An 18,092-nucleotide genomic window follows, 5' to 3' on the forward strand; every position below is an offset into this window, starting at 1 on the left:
CGCATTCTCTCTATTTGTGATGTGTTATGCCGCTGATGCTGCATCTCTGTGATGACCGACCTTTGTGCCGTGGATACTGAGATCAGACCGTGCGCTGTAAGAAGCTCCGAGTTCCAGTCGTGCGCCATCGAAGTTTCGTACTCCGGCCATGTGCTAGTGAAGATCGGGCTCTGGCTGCGAGTCGTGATAGCCTGGCCATTGTGTCGTGCGGAATCTCTGTTGCCGCCGGCCTGTGCTACTGTTGCTCGTCTTTCTGTTGCCAACCGTAGTTGCTGTGAGCATGTATGTTGGCATCGCTGGTGGTTGAGGCATCATCATTGTTGGCTGCCTGATAATGTTATATGACTGCTTGATATCATATTCTTGGCAAGGATAAAGTTGTTTGTGGCTCACTCTATATTGAGCCCTTACGCTGCTGTTATTGGTCCTGTGGTGATGGTAGTGTTGATCTCCCTTGGTTGCTGGCTGTTCTGTGACTGGAACATGTTGGCTTGCTGGTTACCTATTGCTTTGGTGATCAAATACTTATGTTGACTATCTTCTCACTACATCACAATTCTTGCTGTTGTCAGTTGATGATGGTTAAGGCTGGGCCTGTATCATTGATGGTCAGCGATAAAAAAATATTCTCTCCGTCGCCTATTAGAGAGGGGGGCTGTTTGTGATCACCCTGCCTCTGTGGCATAGTGCCTTTGTGGCTCCTTTGCCTGAGTGGTTGTCCAATCATTCTGATCACAGAAAATATATGTGTCATTGCGATAGGAACCTGCGTGGCTCAAACAGTGATCACCCTCGCCTTTGTGGCGTTCGCCTTTGTGGTGTGTTGCCTTCGGAGATGGTCGATGAGGACAAGTCTGAGGCCCAAAGAGGAGCTAGTGAGTCAAGCACGGCATCGGAGCTCCCAGTTCTGGCCATGCTGCTGCTTTCGGTCGAAACTACGCGTCGTGCCATGCTCCTAGCTCACCTCTTCATAAAAACACAATTCTGAGGCCTATGTGGCCAATGATGACCCGGGATATATAAACAGTCCAAAAAAGCTTATGCTAGACTGTGATCCCGTTCTTTACTGCTTTTGATTTCTAACGCTTACTTTGCTTGGTCTTTGTTACGTGTGACTACAGCCTTGCAGACTCGGAGACGATCTCGGTATGACGACCGCCAGCGCACTTAATCGGAGGTAGCCTGAAGACGGGCATAATTAACCGAAGAGCCTCACGAGGCCACGGGAACCAAGACAAAGCAATCGCCAGATCATGAAGATAGTCAGACAGCGTGTGCGTTGTGGAGTAAAACTTTATAATCGAAATATGTACTTTATGAATTCAATATGAATGAATAAAGTTTACAATTTTATTACATCGTCTCCTGTCTCTTGTATACTCTGTATACTGGCACGCCCGTAATATTACATACACGGTTTCAAATACAATTCGAGCGCGAGACGTTTCGAATCCGCGAAACACATTAAAGTATGCAAGATAAGCACTCATGATAATACGCTGATATGATGACAAAGCTAGTTCATGTTACTAAATTTGCGCTTTGCTCAAGATTAGTTGGTGTTACAGTTTAAGTGCAGAGACTTTTAGCGCTGGTGATATTTATTATTGAAGAGAATTTATTGATGATTCTTCATTTGTTATAAGATGAAATTCGTCTTAAGATAGTATTTGTTGGATTGTGATCTGAATTTTAGTTAGACCACAAATAGAATAGCCCACATTTTAGAATTAGAGTAGTCATTGTTGTCCACCCCTGTATATATCTTGAAAGCCACACAACAAGTTGGACACTCATTGTAATTTTTATGTGGTACATTACTTCTCATATAGTGAAGATTACCGATTAACACTAATGATTTTTTCCAACATGTAAAAATCGTGTCTTAGGTTCTATCTGCCGTGCTTAATGTCTAACACCGCCGGACGTCACCACAACTTAATAAAGTTGGTTCACCTCGGCACGGGAAAGAAGAGGTTTCACCTCGTCATTTGGGCCTCGGAACAAGCGGACGCGCCCCTACGGATTTTGGAAGGTCACCTCCCAGCCTCGCACAAGATTATGCATGCCGAGCATGCAGAATTACATGCTCAACTTGCGGGCCATCCTCGACAGCAGCCCTATCTGCGATGTCTGCGTATTATGATTCAAAAAAGTAAAATTTTATAAAATTTAACTAACAATTAGTCAAATTATGTGCATATTTAGTATATAAAAGATGTATTAATAAATTAGTATTTCACATATATTTTAATAAGATATTGGTTCCGTATCAATTGATAATATATTGTAAGAGAAATTAATAATCAAAATATACTTCGAAAGACTTAATCAAATTCTAATACACCCTGTAAAAAGAAATGGAGTATAATATATCAGCAAAAAGTCAAGCATGGATGCTGGCGTCCAATCTAATTTTCCTAAAGGCCGTAAAAGATTGTGTATAACATGGCTGTCCCACGTGTCATGAATTACTACTTCCTGTTACTTTCTTCTGCTAACTCTTCTATTATTTGTTGAGCTTCACCAAGCAACTCCTGCAGCTTCATCGTCTGCGGCATGCAAAAATTGTCCTGAACTATACTGATGAGTCTCCTCAGGCACTTCAGATAGTCCTGCTTGACAGCCTTTGACACTAACCTCCGTGTATGAGGCTGCAAGAATAAATGCCATGTTAAAGCGGTCGTTTAACTATAAAACTCGTGCTGACAGCTGATCCAAATAAGCATGTCAAGCATGCTGTCTTTCATTTTATACATATTCTACAACTAGGGGGAAGGTGAAAATGAGTCTAATACGTACCTCTTTGTAAAGTGAAATACACTTATCCAGAGCTTGTTCAATAGGTCTATAATCTTGCTCCTGAAATTGAGGGAAAACGGTCAATTTATAAGCTTCATCACTACCAATTCCCTGTTTCAAATGAGGATTTAAGCACCACGGAAACAAGTTCTAAAGAATATTGTTCCATTCTATGGAGAATAACGGTAACTTCAAAACCCGATTATTTTTTCTGATTATTTTGACATGTATTAATACAACAATAGTTAAATGAGCAAACATATATATCTAGTCAAGTTCATAAGAATGTAGTTAATAATAACTAAGTACAATCAACATGCTTCAGGCCAGACCTTTCCAAACATATTTTTAAAATGGATTCGCGATGTGGTATATCTGACATTTATGAGATTTGTGCCGGGCCATATAAATAGCCGACATGTGTCTGATACGGATACAGCATCAATTTTGAAGGACCCGTGCTTCATATGTTCCAGTGGAAGCCTTAGCAAGAGTACCAATTACTAAAGAGAACATGCTATATTAGAAACATACCAATAAAATGGAGTAACAGATAATCCAATAGTTGTCAATGCATAAATGAAGTGTACAAATAGAAAATTACCCCTGGCGCCAGCATATGCTTCATTCCGATTTCAATAAGTCCAACAACATCAAGTGCTTGCAACTACATGCATAATACACAGTATTATCGAATAAAAACCTACATAATACAAAAAGAAAATAAATACATCTGGTTAAAAGACGTTAGCGAACTTCTAATAGATCAAATTCCAATGGCTCTGACTAGATTGAATAAATACTATCCTGCTGTGTCCAGAAAGGCTCAAGGAAAGGTCCCCAAAAGAAAGAAAAAGGTGAAAATAGATAACACAAACAAAAAGCACCATGATGTATATTTCCATTATACATTCTCGTTTTTATTTTTCAGGAGTAAACATATTAAGTGCATGGGATATAACTACTCATCTTTGGCCCCATGCCCTTGCAAAATTGTGCACTAAATCTTTCTCCTCCCAGTTTTATGTTTGGGAAAATCTAAATACCCCATATAACTCACCCCTGATTTCACTTCCCCCACACAACTTAATTTGGAACAGAAGGCACCCACAAGTCAAATTCTCTTCCAGTCACTTCTCCCAATTGGTCACGCCATGCAGGACACTACCGAAGGAAGTCGTTACCTCTTCATTTATGGAAACCATGGTTCCACAAATCCACTACATTTGGCATCATTTATTTATATACTACTTTATTAGTACGAATCAGAGGTACAATCAAATTATCCACAAGATAATGACTCTAGTGAATAATTTTTTATCCACTTCATATTGGAGTATCTAGGAATTACTCCCTCTGTTTCAAGATATTTCTCCAAGGAATCGCTGTTTCACAATGTAAGTCCATTTAGGAAATCAAAAGTGTACTTGTTATAGTATTTCAAAACTCTACTAACAAGTATTTCAAAACTCTACATTAATACTGTAAAAGAGATGAAGTGGTTGCACCATGTTATCTGATAGAGATATGTGTGGTCATTTATCATTGACTTTTTCAATCTCCTACTGAGTATCGGTTGAAGAGGTAGTCGGGGTAGAAGCACTAGAGGGACATGGAAGATGCTTCTTTCGGTAGCAGTTCGCCTCAATATGGCCCTCTTTGCTGCAGTAGGTGCAACGAAGGTGAACACCACCACCTGAAGAAGCCACGGAAGGTGAAGGAGTCGCAAGAGAAGCAAGCGGCAGTGTAGACGAAGACGAAGATGCAACAAGTGGATGAGCAGCAAACATTGAGGGAAGTGGCAGCAAGCCAGAACCACGCAGACGAGTCTCCTCCGAGCGCAACTTCGTACGGGCCTCCACAAGTGACACGAGGATGATGTGTAAGCAGCTGAGCATGACACAACTCAAACTCAGGACAAAGGCGAGTCAAGAACTCGTAAAGACAAAAGATCCCATTCAACACGCAAATCCAAGAAGCACTGACATGAGCGGTAACCAGCAACAGAAAGAGAGTCCAACTGACACCACACAGCTAACATCTGAGCATAGAACACAACAACGGTGGCATTGCCCTGCTGAAGAGACTGCCCTTGGCGAACAACAGACAGGTGCAGAGCATCCCCAAAAGGCTCATAGTTCTGACGAAGATGAGTCCACATCTGAAAAGCAGTAGAGAACTCAACAATCTCAGAAGAAAACCCAGGCTCTACACTAGCAACCAGAATAGACGTTGGATGAGCATCATTATCCATCCACTGAGCACAACCAGACAACTTATTACGGTACAGCTCCAAAACTTCTTGGTAAGCGGAGACAGTCTTGTCATAGGCAGCGGTGGCGGCTTCAATAGCTACTTTGTCTCCTTGGTCTGCAAAGGGCTGCAAGGCTCCATTGGAAGATCAAGAGTAGGTGGACAAGCGACGTCGCCAGAGAGAACATACCAAAGACGAAGCCCACACATGTGAATGTGCATATACAGCACAAAATCCCGGCAATTGGCACCATCAAAATCACCAAGCACCAAGAAACTGAAACGGTGCCCAACGACATCTTGAAGAAAGGACGAGCGACGGCAAGAGCACAAAGAAATAGCGGGGGGCGACAGCAAGAGTGCAAAAGTAGCTGTGAGCAACAGCGAGGGCGCAAGCGAGCAGCGCTCGACGAGAGTGCAAAGAAGAGCAGCAACTGTTGCAATTTTTCTTTTTATATAGAACAAAGCCCTTGATCAGCATAGAAGTTAGCGTCCTCGACTGTGACTCATGCAGGCGACCGACTGGTCAATGCACTGCGGGGCGGCCAGAGCACTGCGGGGTGGCACGGGTCGGCCCTACAGTGATCGAATCGGGAGGCGGTCGGTTGGTAGGTGGCCGGATCAGGAGGATAAGGCGGGGGGGCAGAGCAAGGGTCAGCCCGACGACAACCGGATCGGGCCCCGTGGCGGTAGGACGACGTGGAGGGCAGTTGTACTAGGCAGAAGCAGCCGGCAGATGAACTGGAGCCGATTTGTGACGAAGATGAACAATAACATATCGAAGAGAGGGAGCGGCGGTTGGATCAAGACAAGTTGCAGCGTCCAAGGAAAACCATAGCTCTAATATCATGTTAGGAATAGCAACTTGTATTCCCTGAAAACCATAGATCAATATATATACATGTACAGGTGGCAATATGTAAGAACCCTCTTATAACATGGGGATATTACACAAAGGCTATATATATGTATATCTAACATACCCCCTCCCACCAAAAAAAGTAAAAAAAAAAAACTAAAAACTAGGACCCACAACTAAATAAAAATCCAGTGCTTTCTATCCCTCTCTGTTTCGCATTCTCTCACTCTATTTCACAGGTGGGACCATTTCATTTCTTTCTGTTAACAATAAACCTTGATGTGTGCAGATTTCTAGCTAGCAGATTAGGGAGAATAAAAACCATTGCAGCACCAAAAATACCACTGCTAGTATACGTGTCTTGGGTGAGTTCCTGGGCTACCTGTGAGGCTGTAGGCCTTTCAATTGGTATCAGTAGGGTGTCATGGCCGGTGAAGATGGCCCTTCTGCAGCTCCTACGCCTGTGGTACAGCGCGTGGTGAGAGATGTCGGAGGCGCGTACCCGCTGCTCACCAAGCACAACTACGCCGAGTGGTCGGTGATAATGGAGGTGATGCTTGAAGCCCGTGGCCTCTGGAAGGCCGTGGACAAGAGCGGCGTGGACAGGGTCAACGACAGGTTGGCAATGGAGGCCATCTTTCGCGCAGTCCCGCCGGAGATGGTCACCTCCCTTGCGAAGAAGACGGCGAAGGAGGCCTGGAACGCGATCAAGACGATGCGCGTCGGCTCCGAGCGCTCTCGCAAGATGACTGCCCAGAAGGTGAGAAAGGACTACGAGGCGATCTCCTTCCACGACGGCGAGTCAATTGACGACTTCGCCATGCGCCTCATCGGGATCGTCCACCAGCTGGAGGTACTCGGTGATCCGGTCGACGACGCCAAGGTCGTGGCCATGTACCTGCGGGTTGTCCCATCCAAGTTCGCGCAGATCGCGCTCTCCATCGAGACGCTCCTCGACATCTCAACGCTGACGATCAGGAGGTCACGGGACGGCCCATGGCGGCGGAGGACCGCCTCGACCCGGACCAGGTGCTGCCATCGATATATTCGATGGCAAGCTGCTGCTCACAGAGGAGCAGTGGCTTGCGCGCCAGAAGGAAAGGCGAGCTAGCGAGGGGGGTCATGGTCTACCAAATGCGACGACAAAAATCGCCGCTCTCGTGGCTTGCGCAAGAAGGGCGCGGCTGATGGTAAGAACGCTGCCCATAACGACGACCATGACACCTGCCGCAATTGCAGGCGTACCGATCACTGGGCTCGTGATTGCCACCAGCCCAAGCGAGGTCAGGCGCACCTCGTGCAAGAGGACTACGAGCCTGCGCTACTGATGGCGCAGGTCTGCGCGCTGAACGACGACACCGTGTCGGTGTCGACAACAGTCCACCTCGATGAACTACGAGCGCAGGCGTTCCTCGACGAGGCGGACGCCGGTGAACTCCAGGAGGGCTGGTACCTCGACACCGGCACCACCAGCCACATGACGGGTCGCAGTGACGTCTTCGCCAAGCTTGATCACGCGGTACAGGGAACCGTACGGTTCGGCGACGGATCACTCGTCGAGATCCACGGCTGCGGCACGGTGCTGTTCGCCGAGAAGAACGGCGAGCACAAGGTGCTCTCCGACATCTACTTCATCCCGCGGTTGAAGAACAGCATCATCAGCGTCAGCCAACTCGATGAGTGTGGCTCGAAGGTGCTGATCGAGGATGGCGTGCTGCGCATCTGGGATCGCCGGCACCATCTCATCGCCAAGGTGAACCGTGGGCGGAACCGGCTCTATATCCTACGCCTCAACGTCGCGCGCCGCATCTGTCTCGCAGTGCAGCACGACGACAACTCGTGGCATTGGCACGCCCGCTACGGCCACATCAGCTTCGACGCACTGCACCAGCTTGGCCGCAAGGACATGGTGCGTGGTCTTCCGCAACTAGAACACGTGGAGCAGCTCTGCGACACCTGCGTCATGACGAAGCATCGCCAAGCCCCGTTCCCAGCAAACGCGAAGTACCGCGCATAGGGCGTTCTAGACCTCGTCCACGGCGACCTCTATGGCCCCATCACGCTGGCGACGCCAGGCGGGCGTCGCTATTTTTTGCTGTTGGTAGATGACGCCAGCCGCTACATGTGGTTGTCGCCTCTCACAGCAAAAAGTGATGCTACAGGTCACAAGCTCCGTGTTCTACGCACGGACAATGGCGGCGAGTTCACCTCCGTTGAATTCGCGCGCCACTGCGAGGACCACGGCGTGCAGCGGCACTTCTCCGCGCCGTACACGCCGCAGCAAAACGGCGTGGTGGAGAGGAGGAACCAGACCATCCTCGCCACCGCACGCGCCCTCCTGAAACAGCGGAAGATGCTCGCTGAATTTTGGGGGAGGCTGTGACCACAGCTGTCAACCTCCTCAACCAGGCGCCGACGAAGAGTCTTGACGGCGAGACGCCATTTGAGGCGTGGCACGGGCGCAAGCCGACGGTAAGCTACTTGTGTACATTTGGGTGTCTTGGTTATGTAAAGGATACACGACCAGGCCCACGAAAGCTCAACCACTGCAGCACCCCGATGGTCTTCATCGGCTATGAGGATGGCTCCAAGGCGTACCGCATGCTCGAGCCCCGGTCCTAGCGCGTCCACATCTCCCGCGACGTCGTTTTTGACGAGGACGCCGGCTAGGACTGGGAGGCAGTGCTGCAAGATGGTGGAACAGCCACACCTGACTTCCATGTGGAGGCAGTGGTCAACTACATCCACCCAGGCGCGTTGGCTCCGTCCGCAGGCAGCGCAGAAGGCGTTTATCCTGCTACGTCGACGCCCACAGGGGCGATCTCGTCGCCCACGCCCGTAGGGGCGTCCTCCGTGGCGAACCCACCCGCAGGTCCGCCCGTGGGCCGCACATCAACAGCGCCCACAGTGGCATCGGGCCCTTGCAGGCGGCGCATCCGCGCCCTTCATGTCCGCAGGGGCAGGGACCACGCCCACAGGGGCTTCTCCCGCTGCAGCCTCTCTCCTGGAGTTCGTCTCTCCTCCGCCAAACGACTCCGGCAGGCTGGATGCGTACCATGACTCCTCCCCTCTCCATTACCGCCGCATCGACGACGTGCTTGGAGGGGGAGAGGCACTAGGCCTTGCCAATTGCGTCGTCAATGGCGAGGGGCTGCTGCTGGTCAGCGAGGAGGGAGAGTTGCGCTCCTTCGCTGAAACAGAGCACGATCTAGCATGGCAAGCGGCCATGCGCGAGATGGACTCCATCGAGTAGAACGACACATGGTCGCTGGTGGAGCTTCCTCATGGGCATCGACCTATTGGGCTGAAGTGGATCTTCAAGCTCAAGAAGAACGAGGCAGGAGCAGTGATCAAACACAAGGCTCGCCTCGTCACCAAGGGCTATGTGCAGCAACTAGGCATTGACTTCGATGAGATATTCGCACCCGTTGCTCGTCTTGAGTCCGTTCGGTTGCTGCTAGCTGTTGCTGCGCTAGATGGCTAGCCGGTGCATCACATGGATGTGAAGTCGGCTTTCTTCAACGGCGATTTGGGGGAGGTGTACGTCGCACAGCCGCCGGGCTTCATCATCGCCGGAGCAGAACAGAAGGTGTTGCGCCTGAGGAAGGCACTCTACGGGCTGCGGCAAGCGCCGCGGGCTTGGAACGAGAAGTTGCACACGACATTGCGAGCTCTCGGGTTCGAGCAGAGCCCGCATGAGGCGGCGATGTACAAGCGTGGTCATGGCGACTCGCTGTTGCTCCTCGGGATCTATGTGGATGACTTGATCATCACTGGATCAGCCGAGGCGGAGATCAACCGCTTCAAGGAGAAGATGAAGGCGAGGTTCAGGATGTGCGACCTTGGGTTGCTCTATTTCTACCTTGGTATCGAGGTGCAGCAGAGTAGCAGCGGGATCACGCTATGCCAGGCGCATTACGCCAAGCGCATCCTAGAGATGGCGGGGATGTAGGACTGCAACCCTGCGCACACCCCCATGAAGGAGCGGCTAAAGCTGAGCCACGACAGCACGGCGGCGGAGGTGGACGTCACTCAGTACCGGAGGATCATTGGAAGCTTCCGTTATCTTGTCCACACGCGGCTGGACCTCTCTTTCAGCGTGGGGTACGTGAGTTGCTTCATGGAGCGGGCTACGGAGGAACACATGGCGGCAATGAAGAGGATCCTGCGCTATGTGGCTGGGACGTTAAGTCTCGGTTGCCACTACAGGAGGACAGCGAAGGCACGACTTGTCGGGTACACTGACAGCGACCTTGCCGGCGATGTTGACACAAGGAGTACATCCGGCGGTTTGTTCTTCTACGGCACCAGCTTGGTGAGTTGGCACGCTCTCAGGCAAAAGGTGGTGGCACTCTCGTCCTGTGAGGCGGAGTATGTTATTGCCACTACCGCAGCCACACAGGCGGTGTGATTGGCTCGACTACTCGACGACTTCAGGGGAGGGACGCTAACACCGTCGAGCTGAAGATTGACAACAAGTCAGCCTTAGCGCTGATACAAAACCTTGTCTTCCATGAATGTAGCAAACACATCGATGTACGCTACCACTTCATCAGGGAGTGCCGGGAAGATGGAAGGATTAGTGCTGATTTCGTCGGCACTAAGGACCAGCTGGCTAACATTCAAGCAAAGGCACTTGGGCGAGACAGATTCCATGAGCTTCGTGCTAGGATTGGAATGATCAACATCAATTCTAAGTCCACACACAAGGATTAGGGGAAGATTGTTAGCAATAAACCTTGATGTGTGCAGATTTCTAGCTAGCAGATTAGGGAGAATAAAAGCCATTGCAGCAAAAAGAATGCCACTGTTTAGTGTACGTGTCTTAGGTGAGTTTCTAGTCAACTGTGAGGCTATAGGCCTTTCAATTTGTTTGTTGGACTTGAACCAAGTAAAATCAGACTCAAACTTTTGTTACTAGCCCCTCCCACTGGACCCGGATGTAACCCCCCCTCCCCAAGTCTTTTAGCCTCTTCTTTTTCTCTAATCCCTGCATTGGACACGGCAAGAGGCTTCCTATTTGATTATACCCAAAGTGCAGTGCATGCTGACTAAGTACAATGAAAACAGGAGACGCAAGTTGATAACGGTACGAAAAGGAGTTGCGAATGCATAACAAATGAAATAGAATAAAATAGAGATAGATCTCTAAAACTCAGGGTGACACGTGACATACAAGAACAGCGGTTGCTGCAATCTTATCTCTATCTGTAGTAGATGTGCTGTTAAGTTTGTTCTGATCTTTACTTGAAGAATTTAATATTCCTTCTGTGATCCTACAAGAATAAAATGTTCAAGGCTTATCAGTTATCAGCAATCCAACTTGAGCAATTCAATACATGCCATTTTGGCTTTATATGCAATCCTAAATAATGATTATACATGATGGAAAAAATAGCCACAAGGGGACAGCAATATTACAGCCAACATCAGTGAAATAGACCTCATGGCCAGGGTTTGAAATCCTGACAGTAACCAGAAATTCCAGTTGAAGATGGGAAACAAAATACCAATACAATTTTTTTTAAAAAGATCGCATTTTGAATTGAAGTTTTACTAAAACAGTTTAGATTAAACTATGATCATAATTTAACTAGATACAGTCAAAAGTGTCTAACTAGAAAACTGGCACCAATCATCTAGAAGTAAACTACTCCCTCAAGTGTCGTTTTGGACATCGACACGGTCCTTAAAATACAAATTTGACTACTACTTTTTGTTGTAATATATTGATAAAAACATAACAAAAGTATGCTATTATGAAATATTTTTCGAGAAAAATCTATCCGTGTCGTTTCAAGTATCCAAATTCAATACATAAAAAGTAATTTGTAGCCAAAGTTTGAAACAGTTGATTGCACGCAACCCAAAACGACACTTATTTTGGACTGGAGGGAGTAGTATAAAAGATATCAGTTGTCACCACACGCACATGTTTTGTTTCATAGCATCCAGACTAGAGTAGTGTCATCAACAACTGGCCCGCTATGATATCCATAACTAAAAACAAGTAATCAGGAAGCTTCATTCTGTAAATGCATCGCCTGACTAACTGAATTTGTGCCTAAGTTTATCAAGTGTGTTTCCTGTAGAATCTCATCAAAACTGTAAGGCACTGGAGTTTCTTGGCTATAGTGTCGAACTAGAGCAGTCATTGGATTTAATACAACCACATCACATTGAAAACACAACTACTTGAATCTTCTGAATGAAATAATGGAAAATTGGATACCAATAATTGGATTTAATACAACCACATCACATTGAAACCACAATTACTTGAATCTTATGAATGAAATAATGGAAAATTGGAGACCAATAATTCAAAATATTGGAAGATAAAAAAATGGAGCAGAATGAAAAACCTGATTGAATCATCAACGAGCTGTTTTGCCCTAACAAGGTAACATGTAGCTACATCACTGTTTATTTTCTTCAGATCACTAGTAAATTGGTGCAGTGTTAACCTTGCCAAGTGTACCAATGTAGCGGCTACCTGTAATAAAGGGGACAATAAGAAATAAACCAAAGATACAATGCAAAAACTAATTACTTTAAATGTTAAGCAGGGTTTCTAAAACGTTGTTCAGGACTTGACCCATGCTGACTGGTGAATACCAGGTTCAAGTTCCTGGATAAATTGTACTAGACAAAATTTCAAGAAACATGATTCTTGATGTTTCTCACTTTCCAAGGTCTATAGGATGCAATTCAGAACATTAAGTTTTATAATACTCCCTCCAATCACAAATACATGATGTTTTGGAAAAGGCTCCGGTCAAACTTATAAAATTTTGACTATAGATATCTTGAAAAATATTTAGATTGAAAACATGAAAAATTACATGTATAGGTTTATCTTGAAAAGTAGGTTAATAATATCACAACTTTATTATGTTTTGTAACAAAAATACTCTTTGAGAGTAGGGGCATGCGCCCACACATGGAGTATCTGACGTGTGGACATGAAAACTCAGTGGGTAACCTAGATAACTGCAGCAATTAGGGAGGTACGTGGGGTACCTGCCCACCATAGTGGTGTGTCAGCAAGGCAAAAAGGCCTGGTCACCTCAGTGGCTTGGCAGAAAGGCAAGTTGGAAGGATACACAAAAGTCATTGCAGCGTAGTACGCATACCTAGTTAGCCGGAATGGCAAACATGCTGTAGACCCTTGTAGCTTTTTTTTTTTTTTGGTTGCTGTGTACGGTGGGCCATAATATCAAAAGTTTAACAAAAGAATTATCAAGATTTTTTTCAAATGAACAAAAAAAGTTTCCAAATGAAGAAAACGAAAAAAAATCAAACATATTTACCAAAAATTTACCCGTAAAACTGTTGGATAGGGAAGCCAAACTCATAGCGAGTATGAATGGCAACTTGTAGGGAGTATATGCTGGTCAATGCCCCTCCGTATGTAGTGGCTGTCAATCAAGATTCTGTGGACCCTTTCGATCAAGAGGTGCGGGAAAGATAGGGTTGTATCGTGCTTTCCATTTATTTAGGAGATAAGTTAGGTAGGAGTTGGATTTGATTTGGTTAGGAGATAAGTTTGATTTGGTTTCCAATTCAGTAGGAGATAAGTTTAGTAAGTTAAGATTTAGAGTTGGTTTAGAATTGTAATCACCCTCCCTATAAAAGGAGGCGATATTCAGAACAAAGGCAAGCAAGAAAAGAATTAATCTAAGTATCCCTCAATATTCTAAGTCTCCTCAATCTATGCTCTAGTCCCTTCCCTAACAGCCGATACCGCTCGGCTATCCTCTTGACAACTGTTTATCCCCCTAATGATCCTAGAATCCTAACATCTGATATCAGAGACAGGTAATCCCAACCCATGGCTTTAGTTACATCGCCGCCGTTGGTTTTGGTTTCACCATCGCCATCCATATGGGCAACGCCACTGGAGCCAACAATGGCGTTGTCTACCATACCATTTGACTTGGTTGCGCCTTCACTAGTCGTTGTTGCTATCCCAATGGGTAGCGGTGCCGAGAACAACACATCGGTGCGATTATACCACCTCGTTCTCCATCGCCAATCGCCCTCAACACTGGCGCCACCGATGGTCTCGCCGCCGCTATCCCCATGGGCGATGCCACCGAGACCATCCTTCGCGTGACTGCGCCACCCGTCGAGCTCTCTGCTAGCGCCACCATTGGCTTTGTCATTGCTATCCCCATGGGCGACGCCACCAAGACCGGTCGTGGTGCTACAGTAATCTCTGCCAATAACCATTAGCAGCAGCGTGGGCGATGGGATTTGGACAATCCGGTGCTCTCCTGTGACGGGACGATGACGCTGCAACCCTTCGTTGACGTGGGGCTTCAAAGGCATGCAGCCATGGTTTGTGACGGGATTGTCTCGCAAGGAGGGAGATGTGGGTAGGAAAGCTAAGGCTGTATCGTGCTAGCCATTTATTTAGGAGAAAAGTTTGGTAGGGGTTGGGTTTGATTTGGTTAGAAGATAAATTTGATTTGGTTTCCAATTCAATAGGAGATAAGTTTAGTAAGTTAGGATTTGGAGTCGGTTTAGAATTGTAAACACCCTCCCTATATAAGGAGAGGCAATATTCAGAATAAAGACAAGTAATAGAAGAATTAATCTAAATCTCCCCCAATATTCTAAGTCTCCACAATCTATGCTCTAATTCTTCCCCTAGCAGTCGATGCCGCCCGGCTATCCTCCTGACGGATGTTTACCCCCCTAATTCCTAGGATCATAACATGAGTGGAGCCTACCTACCGGGAAGAGCCAAAAGATTAGCAAACTTTCAGGCCTAACAATCTATTGATTAGCTACGACAACGCTGACTGCAGCATGAATCTGCATGCGTGTGACCAATCCTACGACAAAAGGCTGGGTGTCCACATCCCCTTGTGTGCAGAGAAATTGTACTCATTTTGTAAATAAATTCGAATAGAAAATAGTGGTCAAAGCTATACTTCGAAGACTGTGCCATTGTCCAAAACATCAAGTATTTATGACTGGAGGAAGTCGCCAACCTGAAGAAGATGGCATCATCACTGAGGAAGAAAGAGTGTGAGCACAATTGCAGGAGCAGGAAATCATTTTATTCTGGAGGTCACATGTTGGTCGATGGAGCCAAGATGGCAAGGGGTCTTGCACCTGAGTTTTGTTTAGATCTTGTAGCTAAGCTTTTGGTTGCATCAGGGAGAGCATCTGTGTGTGGTGAAGGAGAGTCAAGCGTTTGAGTTGTGTGTGGTGACTGGTGCCTATGAATATATGCATGCTTGTGATGCAAGGGAGCAGTTGATGAGGAAGTGCTAACAAGTACAGATTTCGAGCTAGCTGCCCTTTTCTTGCTCCTTGCCATTAGCACAGAGATGGACGAGTGATACACTAGTTTAGAGTTACTGAAAGTGAAAGTTACTTCGGTAACCAATATAACAATATGCTGAAACAACAAAATTAGAGGTAAGGCTGCTGATGTAGGTGTAAGCTACAGTAACCACGCACTGATGCTGGGCCCACACCCATTACACACTATCATCTGCATAGACTGCCACAAATGCTTGAGGTGGAAAACTCAAAATACAAGTGATCTTAAGGAGCATATTTTAAAGATGGATGAATAACCATTTAAGGGAGCTTGTCACAGTACTTTCATTTGGTAACTCAAGAATCTAGCTTACAAAATTATTTCCAATTAAGATAAGCCAAAGAGCTTAGTATGAGGCAACGACCAAACCTGAAAATGATCTTCAGACAGAATCTTTTTCCTGACTGCAACACATCTAGAAATATTATAGCCATTGAAAAGGTTAGTTAAGAAAAATTTAAATGTGACCAATGATCCAATTGAACACACAGATAGCTGTTGGTTTAAAGTTTCACCTTTCCAATAGTTCTTCTGATTCCTCCAACTTCCCCAAGGCTTGAAGAGTTAAACTTAAGAGTTCAGCTGCATATGTAGTATCAAATGAATCCCATCCCTATCAAACAATTGTACAGATGAACTTCAGTAGGCTTTGCAGGAATGACTGGTGATAAGACATCATCAAGAGAGATTTGTCAATTAGAATTAATAGTGTCTACTCCTCATTCTTTATCTCTCTATTCAATTTCTTTTCTTTTTGGTTTTTATCTGTTCCTTTAAGAAATAGACCATACAATACTAGAACCAGTAGGCCGCCGGACCACTCTTGAAGACCATCTATGTATTCAAAAGAGAAACCATGGGTAAGATATATCCTTGTTCTAAGACCAGAAAGACTAACATCTCAATTAAATCATGTGATTAGTTTTTTTTTCCTTTTTGGAGATTCGGGCAGTTCACAATTCTGTAAGTTGGAACACACATCACCACAGCTACTGATGAGATGAGAAGGAACTTCCTTTCATTTTTCCCCTTCCATAGGTGCCATTGTTGGCGCAAGAATATGTCTTGCACGAACAAATGGGGCGAGTACAGTCACAGGAGTGTGCTCAAGCTTGGAGCAGAAGTGCAAAGAGAGGAACACCAGATATGTGATGGTCAAGAAGGATTCGTCCCTTGGTCTAATGGCCAAGGGTCTGTATTTATAGTACCATACAAGGTATAAATGTACAAATATACCCTTACAGAGATAGCGATACAAACCATCGCTATCCCGCAGGGACCTAGAACCGGTCGAATCACTCGGCATGGGTCTAGGTAAGATGTATTTCACCCCTAACCAAAAGATATTATCTATCATGGCAATACAGTAGTGTAAGTGACCCTAGGAACATGGCGTCTAGCCGGTCGCTTATTGCAATGTCGCACTGTCCAAGGTGTCAGTCCGTCCCCCACTTTCACTTGGGATGTCAGGACGACTCCCAAATGCATCGCATTGAATGCCGGTCACTTTCTTGCCAGAGGAAGACAGCTGGTGAGCTCCCTCTAGTTGATCTTTCTTCAAGATCAAACAGCCCCTCCCTCCCAGTTCCGGAGGAGCCTACCCAAGCTTCGGGAGATAGGGGCTCCGGAAGGCCGTGGCTTCGAGGGCATCGAGGGCTCCGGGAGACTGGGGCTTCGGAAGTCGTGGCTTCGGGGGCGTCGAGGGCTCCGAGAGACTGGGGCGCCGGAAGGCCATGGCTTCGGGGTGTCGAGGGCTCCAGGGGACAGAGGCTCTGGGAGACTGGGGCTCCGGGAGGCTATGGCTTCGAGGGCGTCGAGGGCTCCGGGAGGCTATGGCTTCGAGGGCGTCGAGAGTCCCTAGAGACGACCCTCACCCTCCCCTAGAGGACAGCTTCTTCTCCCATCTTGGGGATAGCTTCCAGAGGGACCCACAGCCTCCAGAAGCCGGGCTTTCTTCTATGGAGTTGAAATCCAAGGGTTCCAACAGAGCTCCTGGTGGCGAACTTTTAGTGATATCTACGAACTGGGGCATCCCCCCCCCCCCCAACAACCATAGTCCTAATTTAAACTTTTTATTTGTCCATACCAGGTTAAACTTTGAAGTTGAATAATATTCCATGTTTTTAAGTAGAGCAATGATTTATGTATGATTGCATGCATTGAAAGTTCTCGACAAAGTAACTAGAGAACTCTACTCAAATTTGACTAGTCAAATAAGTTCTATACAATTATTTGTGAATTCAGTGGGACTGCAAATGTGGGATTGTTATCAAGTAAAAACGCACCTCAATGTTCTTTTTACATCATCAAGTCAATGCAATGCAGTTGGTAACATTTATATTTGTTACAGAATCAGTGGAAGGTGCCATTATCCATTATTGTAAGAAATTTCTTTGTAAAAGCCAAAGGGGGCACCATCAACTAAAATTTACTTCACAGATGCCCCACAATTTATCTTTTTAACTGCTGGAGTTAGAATCCTTATGCAACAATGCAACACACTGCATGTACGATTCACTCAAAAAAACGCACACATTTAACTTTAGGATTAAATTAATACTGTTATGACCAGAGAGGTACTACTGACCATTAATATTAACATCAAAACCGCTGGTCCAACCAGTGAACACGCAGTTTGACCAGCGAGTTGATAAAGCAATTTCTAGGTCAGTTCAATCACCCCTTTGGTTCTGACAACTATGTTGCTATAATCCCTTTGGTTCTGAGAACTATGTTTCTATCATCCTGGCTATGCAAAAATAAAGGTAACAGCAGAAGCAATACTTTGCTGCCCACCTGCATTTACCACGTAATGATGTAACACGTACATCAAGATTC

At 46.2% G+C, this 18,092-nt stretch overlaps 1 protein-coding gene across 6 annotated transcripts in view; it reads right to left on the reverse strand.

The window, feature by feature from the left end:
* Positions 1-2,265: 2,265 nt before the first annotated feature.
* Positions 2,266-18,092, reverse strand: part of LOC133889229 (uncharacterized) — a 33,327-nt gene continuing 17,500 nt past the window's right edge. For 3 of the 6 annotated variants that reach the window (XM_062329721.1, XM_062329720.1, XM_062329722.1), the window contains 7 exons: positions 15,770-15,867; positions 15,624-15,669; positions 12,280-12,410; positions 11,091-11,190; positions 3,407-3,469; positions 2,803-2,862; positions 2,266-2,654 (listed from right to left, as the gene is read on the reverse strand). In XM_062329721.1, coding sequence (XP_062185705.1) covers positions 2,475-2,654; positions 2,803-2,862; positions 3,407-3,469; positions 11,091-11,190; positions 12,280-12,410; positions 15,624-15,669; positions 15,770-15,867 — 678 coding nt within the window. In that variant the 3' untranslated portion in view covers positions 2,266-2,474. The other 3 variants (XR_009903881.1, XM_062329724.1, XM_062329723.1) reach the window with 3 other exon arrangements.

This window comes from Phragmites australis, chromosome 13, assembly GCF_958298935.1.
Source record: "Phragmites australis chromosome 13, lpPhrAust1.1, whole genome shotgun sequence".
Lineage (NCBI taxonomy): Eukaryota > Viridiplantae > Streptophyta > Magnoliopsida > Poales > Poaceae > Phragmites > Phragmites australis.